Below are 16787 nucleotides of genomic sequence, written 5' to 3' on the forward strand. Positions count from 1 at the left end.
TGGATTCTGCTGGTGGTCTTTTGTCTAAAGAGTCCTCTGATGTTGAGAATAGTCATGCTGATTACTCTCCCGGGGGAGAGTAATACAGCCTTGTTTACTCTTCTGAATTCTATGTCTTCTGCATGTTGCTCATTTGGTACCGTCTCACTCTCTCCAGCATCAGTTGTGACAAATTTTCTATTGTTTAGAACACCTAGTGATGGAACAGTATGTATGGAAACTTTGTGTTGGATTTTCATTGGTAAATTATTAAGTCAGATCATAACTGAGTTATTTCGTTAAGCAGGCACTAATAGTATACTACTTTTCATTATTTCTTTGCTGGCCTGGCTGTGTGAACACCGGTAACCACAATGGAAGTATGGTTACTTGCAGGAGGATTCTTTCAAGGTTTATTGCATATGTAATGCTGATAAGTTGTCATTACTATTTAGTAAATAAACTTACACAATTAGGTCAAACAGGTCTTGACCAGTGAGGTGGCAATTTCTATTGCTTCCTTTCCAATGTAAATGGTTGGCCCAGGTAATTCACTATCTGTCTCTTCTTGCTCCAATTCTTCCTCTGTGTCAGGGAATGGCTCTGGTTGGTGGATTTCTTGGTCACTGTTCACATGATCATCATGGGATGAACTGCTGGCCATGCACTGCTTGCAATTGGTGCAACATATGTGGCCCATTTTCTTCTTGCTGGGGGTTGGGGAATTTGGGACATTTGTAGTGCAACAAAACAAATATACAAAATCCCGAGCGGTTGGCCCGGGTTGGGGGGGGGGACTGGTTACAGCTGAAATTGATTGATGCTTAATTGCAAATTGATGGCCCTGGAGAAATCCCTGGAGTTGGTCACAAAATGAGTAGAATTCTATTGAGGAAGCTTTCAAATTAAATCACGGTAGAATTGTAAAACGCCCAGATGATCTATTTCGTATAATTCAAATTTACACTGCGCTGGATAATAGCTAACTTTGAACCCACCTAACTGGCTCTCCACGACAGTCCTTTAGTTTTTCGATGAACAATGAAGACAGGAATCTTCTGACCTCTGATTCGTTCCGCGCACGATTAAAGGCACAACCATCTGAAATCATCCCACACTGTTGAAGCTTCAACTTGTAATGAAATTTTGGAACTTTCGTTGCCGTAGGACGCGGTAAAAGGATGACTTCCTTTACGGCAGGAACCTCAGGACGTTCACGTGAATCCCTTCGTGAATGGCCAGGGCGTCCTGCTGATGTTCTTTGCCTTGAGAAAGCATACAGAGAATTCCGTAGTCTGGATGGCTGTCGGGAGTGGTAATTTGTGTAACCGTAGTTTTGGTTTGGATTGAATGTTTCAGCAACACCTTGAGCAGGACCTGGATTGACATTCCCAGCATCTCGAGGATTTCGGGGAAGAGAGACCGCTGATTTAATTCTTCTTGGACACTGTTGTGTCCATTTTGAACTGAATTTGATGAAATTTTACTGTTATCGCCGTTCACATTGTGTAGTATTCTCCTCACGAGTTCCTCTAACCTTCTAGTCTCGGCCATGTTGATTAGTTGATTTCCCGCGCCCCAAAGTCCCCCAAAGCGCCACATTTTGCTCATACCCAGACTTCTTCCCGGTCGACAAAAAACGCGTCACCAGTCCTTCTTGATATATAAAAATGTGCACATAACTTGACATGAATGTGACAGATGACATGAACATGACAGAATTGGCATATAAAAAAAGAAATTTGATAAGAATATGAACGAATTGCTCTATAAAAGAGAAACTTGACTTGAATATAAAAGAATTGATGTATGAAAACGAAACTTGATATGAAAAATTGGTCATGTTGAAATTTTGTCATATTCGGACAAGCATAGTTTCATACATGTAGTTTTTAAAATGTATACACACATCTTTCTCCTTCTGTACAGGTGTATCAGGTGAAAAGCCTGGTATGGGACTGTCACAAAGTTTAGCTTGTAGTGTGAAAGATAAATAGAGCTTAATTTACTTTCCCCATCTTAATTGCTGATTTTATAATCAAAACTTTGCCACTTGATTTAAATGAAACAGGATGAATACCACATGAGCCAGAATGAGTTTTATTCAAAGAGATCAAGGAGAATACTTACAAACTTTGGGAGATCTGGCTCGTCGACAGGCTCTGAAGAAGTTGACCAGGAGCCATCCTGGAATAAAACAAAGGAAATCGTGAAAAATTAAGTGTTTTCATGACAGTCAATGCCCTCAACTAATTTAAAAGGGTGAGAATATAATAATATAATTAAATTAATTCGTTAATTTCCCACACCCACTTCCTATCTCCAAGCCATTATACTGCTTGACCTCTCGAACGCTCATGATATAAAGCCAAACCTCCCATACATGTAAGTAGATATCCTTAGGACTACAACCATTTAAATATAAGCTTTGGAGAGGTGCACATGGCCATGCACCTATGGGAGGTTAATGTAGGTTTTGTATCTATGCAGCTGGACTGACCATCCACTAAGGAGAAGTGTCCACTTAAGGGAAGTGTTGCTTAGTATAGGGTCGACTGTCCATGTACCTTATGACAAACAAAAAATGAGTGGAATTCAGCAAATTGAGGAGAGCATTTTCACCACATACCCGTTTCCTTTTCTTGTACCTCCTCTGTTCATTGAAGAAGTCTTGAATGTGTTTGGAGATTCCTTCTTTATTAAACCCAACAGCAGGAGCAGCACATTCCTTTTCAATTTTCTCAGCAAATTTTGCCAGCTCCAGCTTCTTCTCTGGTGTGTTGAATTTTGGGGTGTTCTTCCAGTGAGCTGAAGCAAGCATTCCAACCTGCTTGCATCTGAAATATAATCTATCTTTCTGAATTCAGAGTAAGTTCTTTAGGATATCGGTTTTTTGTTTTCTTTTACCATCTCAACCAGTATTTTAGTCCACACCAATCGATTGGGGGTGTGTGTGTATTGTGTGTGTGAATTGTGTATTGGTCACTTACTTAAATAAATACAGACGCCTCACAGTCGGATCAAAAGAGGAGAGCAGCCCCATAGTTGGTTTCAATGGTGTTTCATCCTTCTTACAACTAATGGAATCACTAGGTGGAAGGAGATGGGCAAATTCTGCTTTGAACCTAACTGCTTGGCCAAAGGACATCTGAAGCCTTTGGAATATTCCTGATTCAGCATCTCTGTTAAGAAGGTCTCTAATCACAACAAGTTCCGTGGCATCTTGATCTGCAATATTTGAAATGGGTCAATGCAAGCAATGGTGCACATTTTAGTTTCCTATCACGCAGTAATGTCAGTCTGCAGGAGGTTTCAGTTATCAACCAAATTAACAGGAGCTAAAAAGACCACACATGTCTAGAAAAATAAAGAAAGTCATGTTTGAATAAAATACATCAGCTGCATACAAATAAAAGTTGGAAAATCATGAGCTTTTTAACCTACAACGAAAAACTATAATTGTCAGCATGACACATGTTCAGCCTTCGCTCTGTGGGAGACCATGATCATTAGCTAGGTACACAAATTCAACCCACGAATTATCAACATCGGCCCGCAAAAAAATCTCTACATTTTTAGGCAACTGAAAGTTCTCTTTGAGTTAACCGTTCGTTTTGAGGTATTAATGATGTGTTTTTGTGTAGCATCGCCTTGTAGAAACTTTTAAAGCTGGATGGCACTTCCTTTTATTGAATGCGTAATAAGCTTACATCATGCAGTTCCCTGAAATTTCCTCATGCCAACGCCATTTAGCAAATTTCCAGCGCTTAACATGTATAACAACGAAAGAAAAATGCAGACAAAAAGAATGGCCATGGTATTACGGGCCCATTAGATAAGATACAAGTCAAGTATGACAAAGAGTAGGCTGATCACCGAGTTTGCACCAAAATAAGCTGAACTTTAGCTATTCCCACCTTGAAATGCCTTTCCTACAGCTTCCGCGAAACAGTCCGTGATTTGTTTCAGGAGTTGCTTAGCATTTGGTTCCTGCACATTGGTTTCATTCGCATCTGGCTGCGAATTTCTTCCCAATTCATCGCCAAGCTCAGCCATATTCACCTCTTGTTGATTCCTGAATGAATGTCGGCAGAAAGAGAGTGTCTTTTGGCGTGCTTTTTATTTTATGTTCGCCACGCATGGCGCTCTGGGAATTATCATACGCATGCGTAAATATAAAGAGAAAAGTCTGGGATCGAGTCTCGGTCCACATCCTTTCTCGCCATTTTCTAGTTTGATGATGGAGATGATGTTTTGGCTTGCAGCTGTTCAGAAAAGCCATACCGTCATGTCCATTGTCCATGTTCACAGTGTAATAGACGAGCAACCGATAGAAGTACATAACTGCGACACTGTCACGAAGCAAGCATTTTAATGGACCATGAAGCACAGCTCGCGATTCCTAATGCATGCCATTGCACTGACCCTGAAAGCGAAGTTGGTATTCTTGAAAATAATTTCAGTAAAGATGAGCAACAAATGGAATTAGATGGTACTGAAAATAGTTCGAGTGGAGGTGAGCAAGAAATGGAAACTGATGTTGCTGGGGTTTCCGACTTCAAGGATGATCTTTCGAAAGAAGAGCCCAATGAACAGAATGATGCTGATAGTTGTAACATGACCAATCCTATACGAAAACTATAAGTAACAGCTGTCCTGGATGCTCTTAAAATAAAGAGAGACAGTGGGGTATCAATTGGAGCCTTTGAAGATATTTTGGAATATGCCAGGAAGCTCTTTTTTCCACTGTTGATGATAAAAACATTGATAGAGACATTTTGATGACATTGTGACCAAAAACGTGGAACGATGTTCAGTTACTACTCAGAGAAGAATGATTTGAAGGTGTTAAGCAGTACTACTTTTGTATCTGTCGTCAGGAAAAAACAGTAGATCAAGATTCTGGGGCAACAAAGTATTCTTATAGTGGAAAGTACAGCGTTATGGAAAAGAAGGGTGATCTTTGCACTCACTGTGGTAATAAGCCTTATTTGACATATTATTACCTGGGACTGAGCATTAAGATTAAAAACTGGTTTCGTAATAAAAGCCTTTGTGAAAAAATGCTGTCTCATTGGAAGGAGCGTTGGCTCAGGAAAAATGAAAGTTGGAGTTTAAAAAAAGAAATATGAGATGGCCAGAGGTGGGTTGACCTCCAGTGGTTCTGGGATCCAGGCAAGACTTGGCTTCTTCCAAGTCTGTGTCCTTCCTGTGGCATTCGAGTTTCAGCGTATTATCTCAGTAACTCACCAAATGGACCAGCAGCGGGAATTAGGATAATGGAATGCCCTGAATGCCTTGAGAGCTACGAACACAATAAAGTATGCAAATAGAAACCCCCTTAACTTAGCACTGATTGGACACTGGGACGGTTGGCAGCCGTTTGGGTCAAGCCTCCGTAGCTGTGGCTCAATCGAAGTTTCAATTGCCAATATGAAGAAGGAGGACAGGAGCCATGTAGATGAAGGTTACGTTGTGGGGTTTGTACCATCGTATACAGGCCCGAACATACCCAAGGCATTGGACCCTTTTCTTCATCCACTAATGGATGATATATGCAAAGGATTCATTGATGGATATGATGTAAACTATCATAGCAACATCTTCATCGAAGGCTATGAGCCCTCTAATGAAGAAAAAGTGCGAGTACTTTTGTTGTGTTTTGCTGGGAATCACCCTGGTTTGTGCCAAGTAGGAAAACTTTTAAGACAGCGCGCAAAGATTTTTTTTTTCGCAAAGGACACCTGTGAAGGTATCCGGTAACCTTAAATATTTAATGTGAATAGCACAAGTTTTGATCAAATATATATTATTTGTTATTTTTCAGTCCTGTGTCTTGTTTTTATTTTAAATTTCATAAACCTTACACTAAAGAGAGGGAAGCATGACTCAGGGCATGTGCATGAATCAAAATACTTTTTTTATATTTTATACCACTTTGGGGTTTTTTTGGTCAGTATTGAATTTGATGTTGCCCTGGAGAGTTTATTTGTTGCTGGATGATTTACAGCTACAGTCAAACCTCACTATCTCAAACATCCTCCTATTTAAACTCAAACCCGTTTCTCCGCCAGGTTTTTTTAGTCGTTTGCTATCCCCTGTTTTTTTATCCCCTTTTCCCCTTAAGGGTTTGAAATAGCAGGTTCAACTGTACTGTGTGCACATGTAAATAGCTGTAAAATCATATATTGTACTCCCTTCTAATAATTGGTTCATAAACAATGCAATTAAATGAACTAGCTGGTGTATTGCACTAGTGGCAGAAAAAAATAGTTTGATTCAAGGACGTATGGCAAACCATGGAAGCAATTTCCTTAACTTCTAACTGTCGATTGAAATACTTTCAAATATTACCCCAACATGTCTTACAAGTACATGATTGAATTTGACCATGAGTGGAACAATAAAAAATATCGTTTCTGTGCTTCATGTTGACATGATCTAATCCTAGATGCAACCAATGAAATTGCAGATTATGCCAGGGCCGTTTGCGGCCTGCAGTATAAGATGGATTATAGGAAGATAAAGGAGACGAATATAACAATGTTACCAACTTTATTTTGCTCTGAAATACAGCGTGTTAAAAGTAAAACTTGAATAATTAACATAATTCAAGCGGTCCATAAGTCCTTGCGCCACACCACATCAATCCGCCATTTTATTGAGCGTACACAAGTGGGCCGCAGGAAAGGTAAACAAGCTGGTAAATCAAGAGAACACCAATAATGCGAAACTTTATCTTCAAACAGCAGAACCTGTAAACGGAAAAAGAAGACAATGGATTAAACATAGGAAACACCTGGTATGAACATGACCCCAAAGGATATGTCCTAGACAAAAGGGAGAGGGGGGAGAGACATTGTTATATCCGTCTCCTTTATCTTCGTATAATCCATCTTATACTGCAGGCCGCAAGCGGCCCTAGCATAATCTGTGATTATACTTCAGAACAGTCGCCTCATATAACAATGTGTTTTTAAAGTGGGGTCATGTTCACTGACTCGGTAACCCTTGCACAGTTAGTAATGACTTAGAAATGCTAGAATTATGTCTAGGCCTGTAATAAAAACGCCTGAACGTGGAATCAGTTGACCAATCAGCAAGATTTAGGATATCCTGCAGAGAAGCACCCCTTTCATAGGCAGCTGATGCAGATGCTCCTCTTACTGAGTGAGCTTTAAATACACTTGTATCAATACCTGCCCAAGAGATTATATCTTTCAGCCACCTACTGAGGGAAGCACCTGAAATGGGCTTGTGAGGGTTTGTTGGGTTTGTTGGGTTTTGAAGGGTCCAAGGGACGGAATTCTGAGGTGCAATGTTCATAAACTTTAAGACATTTAACCACACAAAGCTTAGGATTTTCATCAAAACTAGCATGAAATGAAGTTTTTTGACCCTAGCCTGCTCGAGATTTCTTTGTTAAATCTGGGAGTGCAAAGGTGACTCCTTCAGGGTGAGAGCGCCTGTATCTGAGGTCATGAGCGACCACTTCAGACACTCTTTCCATTGCAGTAAGGGCTAGGAGAAAACCAAGCTTCTGGGATAAATCCGTAAGAGAGAGAGAGAGACTCATTGACCCCTAAACCATCAATATAAGAAACAACAAGGCTGACATTCCAGGTACTAGAATATCAAGGTAAAGGCGGTCTAAGATTATATGCACCCTTTAACAGTTGGACCCCTAAGGGGTGTTCCCCAACCCTAACTTGATCAATTTTAGGGTGAGTACTAGAAATGGCAGACCGGTAAACATTAAGAGTCCTATATGCTCTCCCAAGATTAAATTCAGAAGAAAGGAACTCTAAAATGGACTCTACAGAAGCTTGAATCGAATTAAGTTTCCATTCTTGACATTAGCTAGCCCATCTTTGCCAAGCTGATGCATAGGCTTTGGATGTTCCATCCCTCCAGGCTGCAACAAGTAGGGTTTGAGCTGGTTGTGAAATGCCTGCTTCTGATTATGATTGGCGGATAGTAGCCAACCTGCTAGCTGAAGGTTCAGCAAGGGGTGGACTTCCCCCGTGTCGTGTCAGCAGGCCTGGGTAGTGAGGGAACAGAATTGGAGGTGCTACACACAACTCGAGAAGCAGAGGGTACCATGGTTGTGACTGTCAGACCGGTGCCACTAGAACAAGGTGTGACACACTCTGGTCTAGCAACTGTCTGAGGCAGCGGCCTACAAAAGCATTTTCTCTCTTCTCTTTTGCGCACTTCAGCTCGCTTTTTATTTACATTCGCTTGTGCTTCTTGTTCGCTGGAAATTTTTAAAAGTACAACTGCATAGGCCATCTGCACGATTTTATTGCTACGCGATGTTTATATTTAACAGAACATGGTTACCATTACAATTTCTTGCAGTCAGTTGACTGAGATTACTCTGCATATTTCTTTTGTTTATAAAGTGCAATTTCTAACTTTCGATAACTAGGTTATCACATATTTTCATCGTTATCCGTGTAGTTACGAGTTTATAAATGTTAGCAAAGTCGAGTTAATGCCGTTTGTCTTGAAGAAAAATTAATAACATGTAACGGTGGATGGAGTCGTTGTTACAACTGAACTTGAGAATTTTGTTTCACGCATGAAATGCGTGACAAGTTAAAAAATACTTAAGGCATAAAAATAATTTACTATCATTTGCAAACTTCAAAGACAAAGTGTATGTTTTTATTGACGTATGCCTTTTGGTAAAAGACAAATTTAAGCAACATTTGACAAATAGGTGTTTCAAAAACATGTTGCGTGACAGCTTACGGCTTCCCGCCGATAAGCGAAGTACACCATGCCTCTTTCTATGGTTCCGTGTTAATTGAAGTGACAGGTTCATACCGTCATCAAAGGAACTGTAGCTTGAGCTTACTTAACGAAAGGGAAAGCTAAATTTGTTAAATTTGGCATAAAGAAACAACCACAACATTGGAAAACCCACGTACAACTACTTAATTTTGTTGTGAATCAGACGTGGTTTTTCAAGGTGTTGCTAGCACCGCTGGTATAGATTTTGCAAAGAAACCTGATAAACTCTTACAATATTGACTCTAGAGTCTAGGGTTTCGTCTTTGTAGAAAGTCGTTAGTTGCTACTTTCCGGGTTGCATTTCCAAAGATCTTGTACCCGACGCCATCCAAAGATTGCCAAAGATTACACGAGGCTGTCTTTTGACGATTGAGGAGGAGCACACAAAGTCGACCTTCGACTTTCGGTCTTCTTGATATGAACCTGAAACAGTATCTCGGGTCATTTCCTGCGCCAAGTTACCTGCATCTGTTTCTGGGGCGAATGTAAGAAGGTACGTAAGCAGCCTGATCTCTGCGTGGTTATCTTTGACGACGAATTATATCACTTTATGTGAAAACTTGGGTTAGAAAAAGTCAGATACCGTATTTGTTCGTTTAACCGCCCACCTGCGAATAACTGCCCACCTCAAATAACCGCCTACCCTGAAAGCCCAAAAAGTAAATAAGCGCCCATCCTCAACCCAACCCCTCCTAAGAAAAAATATTTCTGTACAAGCCTAGCTTGAAGTACAAGGAGAGTCAATTGTGTTCCAAAATTGGTTTAGATACGGTAGTCAATGAACTTTTATATTGTTTGTTGCTTTATTGTTTATGTTAGCTTTCGCACTTTCAACAAAGACAGCAGGGAATATTCATACCAAGTGAATCAGCCATATTTTCACATAGGATCACTGTAATGACCTGTTATATCAAAGGAACAAAGTAAGTCAACGTGTTAAAGCAAGGTATAACGTACTATGCAAAAATATGGCTCATCGGCGAGGATTCGAACTGCGGTCTCCTGCGTACAAGACCGACGTGATAACCACTAAATTACAGGCGAACCTACAGTGACAGCGGACGAAATAGCACAGCTTATTCTTATTACATCACTAAGATCACGGGGTCACTCACTCAACACAGAGAGTCTGATTTCACTTAGCTTTGCCACATGCTGGTAGACGCAAATATGTAAATTTGCGCGCAATTACTACCTTTCTCAGCAGCTCAACAGTCGTAACACTGTTCAGATGGATAACCTCCCACGCAGACGTCTTTAGGGGTTTGTCACGCGTTTCCTCCCCCAGCAAAATTTCATGTTTTCAAAACCAGTCTATTTTCAGCCTAGTTGTAGCTCATGTCATGTAATATTAAAAAGCTGTGTTTTTATCCCGAAATAAACGGCAGGAATGCACAAATGAACACCAAAGTTTGGTATTTTACCGGAAGTTGGTTCGGTGGGGGAAGAAACGCGGGACGAACCTCCAAGGACGTCTGCGTGGGAGGCTGGGTGGACAAGAGCACTGCAAGCAATAAAATTTGACAACTCTGTTGTATAAATTTGGCCATGGATATGGCAGGTTTAATTAAATCAACAGCAAAAGTCATAAATAACATAGTAATAAATGTAGAAAGATAAGAACGGTTTTCAATTCAGTGCAAAAACTAATTTCAGGTCTTCTTTGGTTCTGTTTTAATACGCAATGTGATTGGTTAAAAACAATAGGGACTTGCGCATGTATGACGCAGAGTTGCGATTCGTTCATTTGTGTTTTGCGTTTGTTGTCATGACATCAGTGCTGATTTACAGATAGAGTGTTTGTTTTTGCACTGGATTTTCGCACTCTTACAACGGTCAATTGAAAACCGCTTTAAGGAGGGTCGAATGGGTTTTTAGCTGCGTACAAGCACGTAACCTTAACGGCGGTCAAAAATAAAAAAATGAGAAAAGTCCTTAAAAAAGGTATTGATTTTGAGAGCTCAAAGATCATAAGTTCTTTGTGAGTCTGTGGACTTAGCAAAACAAGACATTTTGATGATTTAGTAACAGTATCAGGAACCATTAAGTGAATCTCCTTTCCGGTTGTTAGGCATTCAAATATTAAACCCAGACATACAGGACCAATCAGTGTCCCCACATTTCACTTTAAAAACAACTTGAAATTTTTTTAGTAAATCGTAAAACAGATTCACAAAAAAACCCATCATATTTGAGCTCTCAAAGGAAAAGAAAATACTTATCTTAAATGGACTTCTCCAGGACCGCGGTGAACAAGTAACCTACCTACCACTCGAAATTTCTACTAGCTAGCTTCTAACAAAGAAATTAGAGGTCGAATTGTTACCTCCATTTGTTTAAGACTATCATCGTCAAGCCCACTATTTCTCAAATAGGAACAAATTTTTATCCATTTAATCATAAGCAAACGAAAACTCTTGGAAATTTTTTGATAATTATATTTCAGCTCAAGCCAAATTTTAGAAACACTAGAAATTAAAGGAAAAATCCGATAGACCTAAACAGCCACTTACTTTACCTTGTCCTGAATTGTTTACAAACAATACTTAGAATATGTATCTAAACAGTAAGAGAGCTTGGTGAATATTGCCCCTTTGTTGTTAGAAGCCGGATCAGGAAACTAGCAGTTCATCCACAGTTTTTGATAGAGTCCCTAAATTATTGGCGTATGCTTTAATTTTATTGTATTATGCTATATGATGGAAAAAGAAAACTTCAGGTGCGTTCTTAACTTATTAGCAGTTAAAGTAATGCCATTCATAACTTGCCAGTACGTATTTACCCACTTTGGTACGGGCTGCATGAGTTTACTACTAGTTCTGACTGATTAATTGTTGTCTGCGTCTTTTGTGATAAGCCAAGGTTGTTTTGTTTGGCATTGGTTTAAGACACTATCGATTACAGTCGACCACAGTACTTAGTCTATTAAGCGCCGTCTTTGATCCTAACCATAAACCCCACGGTCCTCGCTTTACTACAGGATCGATTCTCCCTTCTCAGAAAAATAAAAAAATTAGGGATATATCCAGGCCACTAACTTTGAAAGTAATAACATAGCTTTTTTAAAACAGCTTACAGAAATAATCTCTATGAAATTAGATAACATCGGTGATGTCACTTAGTATCAGGCAAATAATGATCATGCCACCATAATGCGCAAATAACTGAAATAGATAATCAAACTTCATAAATGAGAACGATAGAGTGTCTTTAGTTGCTGATATTTGCTTGAAATCCTGAAAGAAATTTATAAAATATTAACTAAGACAACTTAGAATCTCGAGAGTAAGGTTAAGGCCTCGTTCAGGCGAGGTGACCATGCCCAGTTCAGGAGCACTGGTACTAGTCCGGAAAATAGCTTTTTGTCGGTGCCCGAGCAAAACCAGTGGGCACTGTAACGAATCATGGCCATACCTCAAAGGGTAGTATTCGAGCACCATTCCTGGGCACAGACACTGATTTCAAAATTAAGGATTTTCTCATTTCCCACGCTTTTTCCTCACGCCTCTATTTGATACGCTAAACAAAATAGGCGGAAGGTAAATTGATGAATGAGAACACGATTGCTTGTTGGTCTGACTGAACAACTTCCTTCTCAGTTCCCGGGCACAGGGGGCCCAATAAAGACACCCAGTCTAAACAGGGCTTAGGTGATTCCATCAAATTGCATTGCGCATCCTTGCTGCGCATAATTTTTCGCGTCATTTAGCGTGCGCATGAGGGGCGCGCGCACAACATTACGGGATTTCCTTGAGGTTAAGCTCAGCAGGAAAATAAATGGTCCTTTTCTTCTAAACGAGCACGGTGACCCCCATTTTTTAATGCATCAATTTAAATGTCATACAGTTGACCACTATATATCGCGATTTAAAGAAAAGTTTAATACTCTACTTTGAGATATTTAAAAAGCACGTATTTAGGTAGTGCTGCTTACGTGCACACGCAGCAAAATCTTTAATTTCTTTCATAATCTTAATTCCAGCTCAATGAAAATAGTTTTTTGTGTAAGATTAAAGTAAATTTTGTTGAACTGCTTCGATATTTTAATGCAAGAAATTAATTTTTCTAGAAATGATAGTTCCTTATTTCTGATTACTAGCCTTCCCAATATAAACCTCGTGGGTCATCTATTTACTATAATAGCCATCCAGGTTGCACAAAAACGAGCACGGTGACTCCCATTTTTTATTGCATTTTTGTAATGCGTATAACATAGTCATGAACTGGACCAAGTCTTAGACAATTTTAAATACTCCTTCTTTTTCAGCGGAATCACCTTAAGGAACTAAGGATAAGACTACAAAATGGACAAGTGATGAAATTATTGAATGATGTAGATGATAATAACCTGTTAATCGTCCATAGTGAATGATGTTATCAGTCATTACAAGCTTTACAATCGTTGCAAAGCTGAAAGAAGAAAAAGAAAACCTGAATAAGTTGCAATTTGATTAAGTATCACCATGTTAGACAGCAAACGTGTTTGATCTAAACATGGTCTGCTTTTGATTCAACAAAGGAGTACCGATCCCAGCCTTATCCAATATATAATATCCACTCATATTGCATCATGGAGGGGAGATTTAGATTCATTGTCAAAAAAAGATGCTATTCAGAGAGCTAAAGATCATTTTTGACTTTACTCTGTCTGCTTTTAGGACTGCTTGTGTCCGGCCTTTGATCCATAGGTTGACAAAGATTTTAGTCCGATGAATTTACTTGTTTAGATGATTTTAATTTGTCAATTCTTAACCAGACTACCGCATGAGATTAAAATAACAACAATTATGGCACCGACACGAAGAGAAAATGGTGACATTACATTGCAGATAATATATCTAACAGCAAGATGGCACTTTAAGGTTTCTAGCGGCCAATTAGCCTGCACAGAAAGCGTTTCTGTCAGGTCTTTTCCGCTTTTCGCTATTTGAACGTGCGGAGATTGGGATGAGAGTGAAAAATAGGGAGGCAAGAGGTGCTCGTCCCAATATCCACGCGGTCAAAATGTTAAAACATACGGGAACCCAAAGGAAACGGTTGCTATGTCGGCTTAAGTGGCAGATGCTTGTCCCGACCGAACTATGAAAGCCGATAAAAACCAAGAGCGTGTCACCAGTAGTTTTCTCTAACCCCGTGACTAATCAAATAAAAATTTTTCATATTTATACAAACATTTTTCAATTTATGTGTCATTTTCATCCTCCTTTTACTGCTGTGAGATTCAGCTTTGCCGTCTATAACTAATAACAAGACCTTAATTAACGATTTTTCGTCGTATGATTCCACTTCACTATGAAGAAATTTAGAACGCCCCTCTGTAGCCAATCAGGTGGGGAGTTTCCGCAATTGTACAGTCGATCACTGTAGTGGGTTACGCTAATATCCCTTAGGATAAGTACCTTAACAAGTATTGAGAATCCTTCTCCATGGTCGATTTTACAAACCAGGAAGGTTTGTAAAATATTATCCTCAATAGCTGGCTCTTGAATCTGAATAAAAGAGAAATCAAAATCAGTGACAAATTTAGATTTTTTCCAGTCTTTAAATGTTTGATATTCATATTTCATAACACAGAATTTCCGCAAATTTGGAAAAATGGACTTTTTAATTTGCGTATGTAATCAATATTCATCATCAAGACATTTCTGCGCCTCTTCTTTCGTGGTGAAAAGTGCAACTCGTTAAAAAAGCGTGCGTGTACATACCGGATACATAGGTCGTGAAATAGATTGTTGCTTCGACCATGTGCGTCTGGTAAATAAGCAGCACCGTGATCTTCTTTCATGTTGCGGAAGATTAATAAAAAAGGACTCTGGCCAAATATTTCTTTTATTGGTTCTTGTATAGCACTGTAAGACAGAGAAAAGATCAATCAACCAATGAATTAATTGGGCTGCTTAATGTGTATTGGCTAAACACAATATCAAAAACAGCACTGTTCACAAATTATACTGGATAAAAATTACACTTGCAACATACAAAAATATCATAAGAAGGTTAACAGTGGGTGATATTGAGGTATTTTTCAGAGTTTCGCTGTGAAAGCTGAAATAAGTATGCAATAATGTAATTGCATGTAAAATGTAATTCGATGTGTTGTTTTGACTAAGCATAAATTAAAACTTTGACTGGTTCATTTGAAAGCGCATAAACTTTTATTAGTTTCTTAGATTCTTGAGAGAAAACTTCTTTCAGTTGAATGGAGAAAAGGTCAGCTACTATGACATTTGGGTGTTAATAAGCTCTTTTAAGTCATTCGTTAGTTTGAACACTTCAACGTGAAGGGATGCATCTCCGTATATGTCTAGAATTTTCCACGGTCATTTTAGGAAGATTAAATCTCACAGCCTCAGTTTTTGATAACCCAGCAGTTTTGTTGCCAACCTTGTAAATATGCCATAAATAATTTATGACATATTTATAAAATAGTGAACGTCAGGTGTGGTAAAACATGCCGCTTTACCTTCATCTGAGGTGTAACTATAAGCAGCTGCGCTGCAGCTAAATTTTATTACAGAACTAACGAGATCAAAATAAATGTGTAAAGTCTTGTTATTTGTGGATATGCAATTTCCAAGGGGTAGGGGGGACCAAATGGAAAAATCATGGAAATTCCAGGGGGTGGCGGGAGTACTATGAATCCCCTTGGAATGGAAAATCCTGGGGGGTGGGGGGTCAAGCTTGAAAAAAACCCTCTGTCGGGGGTATGGATATTTTCTGGAACCATACAATGGCAAGAAAGTATCCCCGCTGGGGTGCACTGAGGGATTCAGATTCAGCTAGTTGTTTTTCGAAGAATGAACTACCCTGCTAGAAAAGGCTTTTTCTTTGTATTTTTCACTTATTTTACACGAACAACTTCACTTCATTGTAAAATACTGATGGAAAGAAAGTTCTGCTCGCAGGCTACCATTACACGAGGAATATGAGTGGAGGTGAGTACAGTCAACTGTCTCGTAAGCCACCACTCTTGGGGCAGACAAAGTGGTCGCTTACAGGAGGTGGTCACTTACAGGAAAGATCAACAAAATAAGCCTAATACTGGATTGGTTAAGTAATTACATAAAAATATTACCTTAGCAGCTAACATTAGGCAAATAGAAACTAATTTACTTGATTTTTTCACATCTATTCATTCTTTTGATGAAACTTTGTATAACATTTTGGAACAGATCACTGTAACAATTCCTGTTTACCTGCAGATCTACATGTAATTATAGCTATCTACTCTGTAAACTGTTATCATCTGTCAGCAGTCTGGGTAGCGTCAAAAAATTGAATTTTTGCACTTCTGAGTTATGATTTAGTAATGATCACACGTGATTATTTTTGGTGGTTGCTTACCGGAAACAGAAAACAAAGGAATATGTGTAATTTCTGGCCTAAAAAGTGGTCGCGGTTCCTTAAAAAATTTGAGTGGTGGTCGCTGAGAGAGCTCTTGAAACAGTATTTTACTGAGAAACAAAACGGTTGTTTCAGAAGTGGTCCCTATGAGAGTGTTGACTGTACCTAATAATTTCTTGTTTCAAAAACATATTTGCTGTATTCCAAAGTCAAACAGTTAATTATATCTTGTTTCTAAACAGGTTTCCTGTATTCTGAAGTCAAACAATAATTTCTTGTTTCTAAACAGATTTGCTGTGTTCTGAAGTCAAACAATAATTCCTTGTTTCAAAACAGATTTGCTGTATCCTGAAGTCAACCAATAATGACTGATACTTTCTTTTAAACGTGATTTATGCCTTTCCCTTCTATCCTAACATGTATAATGGCCGTAATGTGTGCTGGCTTGCCTGCGCTCAGTTTACTGGGCAAACAATCAAGACTACGAGAGTTGGATCAAAATGGCTATGAGCACAGGCTCATAGCCGCTTTTATTCAAAATATGCAGTTTGAATAATCATTGATAGATACATACGCTGGCCCAGTAAAGGTGAGGGCACAGAAAACGAAACACTAAGGTATGCATTAATGGAAAGCGGTTGGCTTTGGGGAGGAGGCGGGAGAAC

At 39.1% G+C, this 16787-nt stretch overlaps 1 protein-coding gene, 1 long non-coding RNA gene and 1 pseudogene across 2 annotated transcripts; 1 reads left to right on the top strand and 2 right to left on the bottom strand.

The window, feature by feature from the left end:
- Positions 1 to 1879: 1879 nt before the first annotated feature.
- LOC146486402 (uncharacterized) lies at positions 1880 to 4220 on the bottom strand. The gene is made up of 3 exons (XM_085100673.1): positions 3897 to 4220; positions 2970 to 3207; positions 1880 to 2816 (listed from the first exon to the last, which is right to left on the bottom strand). The coding sequence occupies exons 1-3, from the start codon at positions 4033 to 4035 to the stop codon at positions 2504 to 2506; spliced, it is 690 nt and encodes a 229-aa protein (XP_084956799.1). The 5' UTR covers positions 4036 to 4220; the 3' UTR covers positions 1880 to 2503.
- An 8-nt stretch (positions 4221 to 4228) lies between these two features.
- LOC146486403 (uncharacterized) lies at positions 4229 to 5742 on the top strand (annotated as a pseudogene).
- A 5627-nt stretch (positions 5743 to 11369) lies between these two features.
- Positions 11370 to 14591, bottom strand: LOC146486404 (uncharacterized). Its single transcript, XR_014860379.1, has 4 exons — positions 14484 to 14591; positions 14178 to 14267; positions 13127 to 13188; positions 11370 to 12014 (listed from the first exon to the last, which is right to left on the bottom strand). It is a non-coding gene; the product is annotated as an uncharacterized LOC146486404 (long non-coding RNA).
- Between the last annotated feature and the right edge of the window lie 2196 nt (positions 14592 to 16787).

The sequence above is a fragment of the Pavona decussata genome, unplaced genomic scaffold (assembly GCF_977016875.1).
Source record: "Pavona decussata unplaced genomic scaffold, jaPavDecu1.1 SCAFFOLD_21, whole genome shotgun sequence".
Lineage (NCBI taxonomy): Eukaryota > Metazoa > Cnidaria > Anthozoa > Scleractinia > Agariciidae > Pavona > Pavona decussata.

What these genes read in the sequence shown, in the direction of transcription:
- LOC146486402 (XM_085100673.1), bottom strand. Translation starts at nt 4,035, where the DNA reads ATGGCTGAGCTTGGCGATGAATTGGGAAGAAATTCGCAGCCAGATGCG. An exon ending in TGTAGGAAAGGCATTTCAAG is followed by an intron (nt 3,208 to 3,896) that starts GTGGGAATAGCT and finishes CAAATATTGCAG; the next exon opens with ATCAAGATGCCACGGAACTT. An exon ending in AGGCGTCTGTATTTATTTAA is followed by an intron (nt 2,817 to 2,969) that starts GTAAGTGACCAA and finishes ATTATATTTCAG; the next exon opens with ATGCAAGCAGGTTGGAATGC.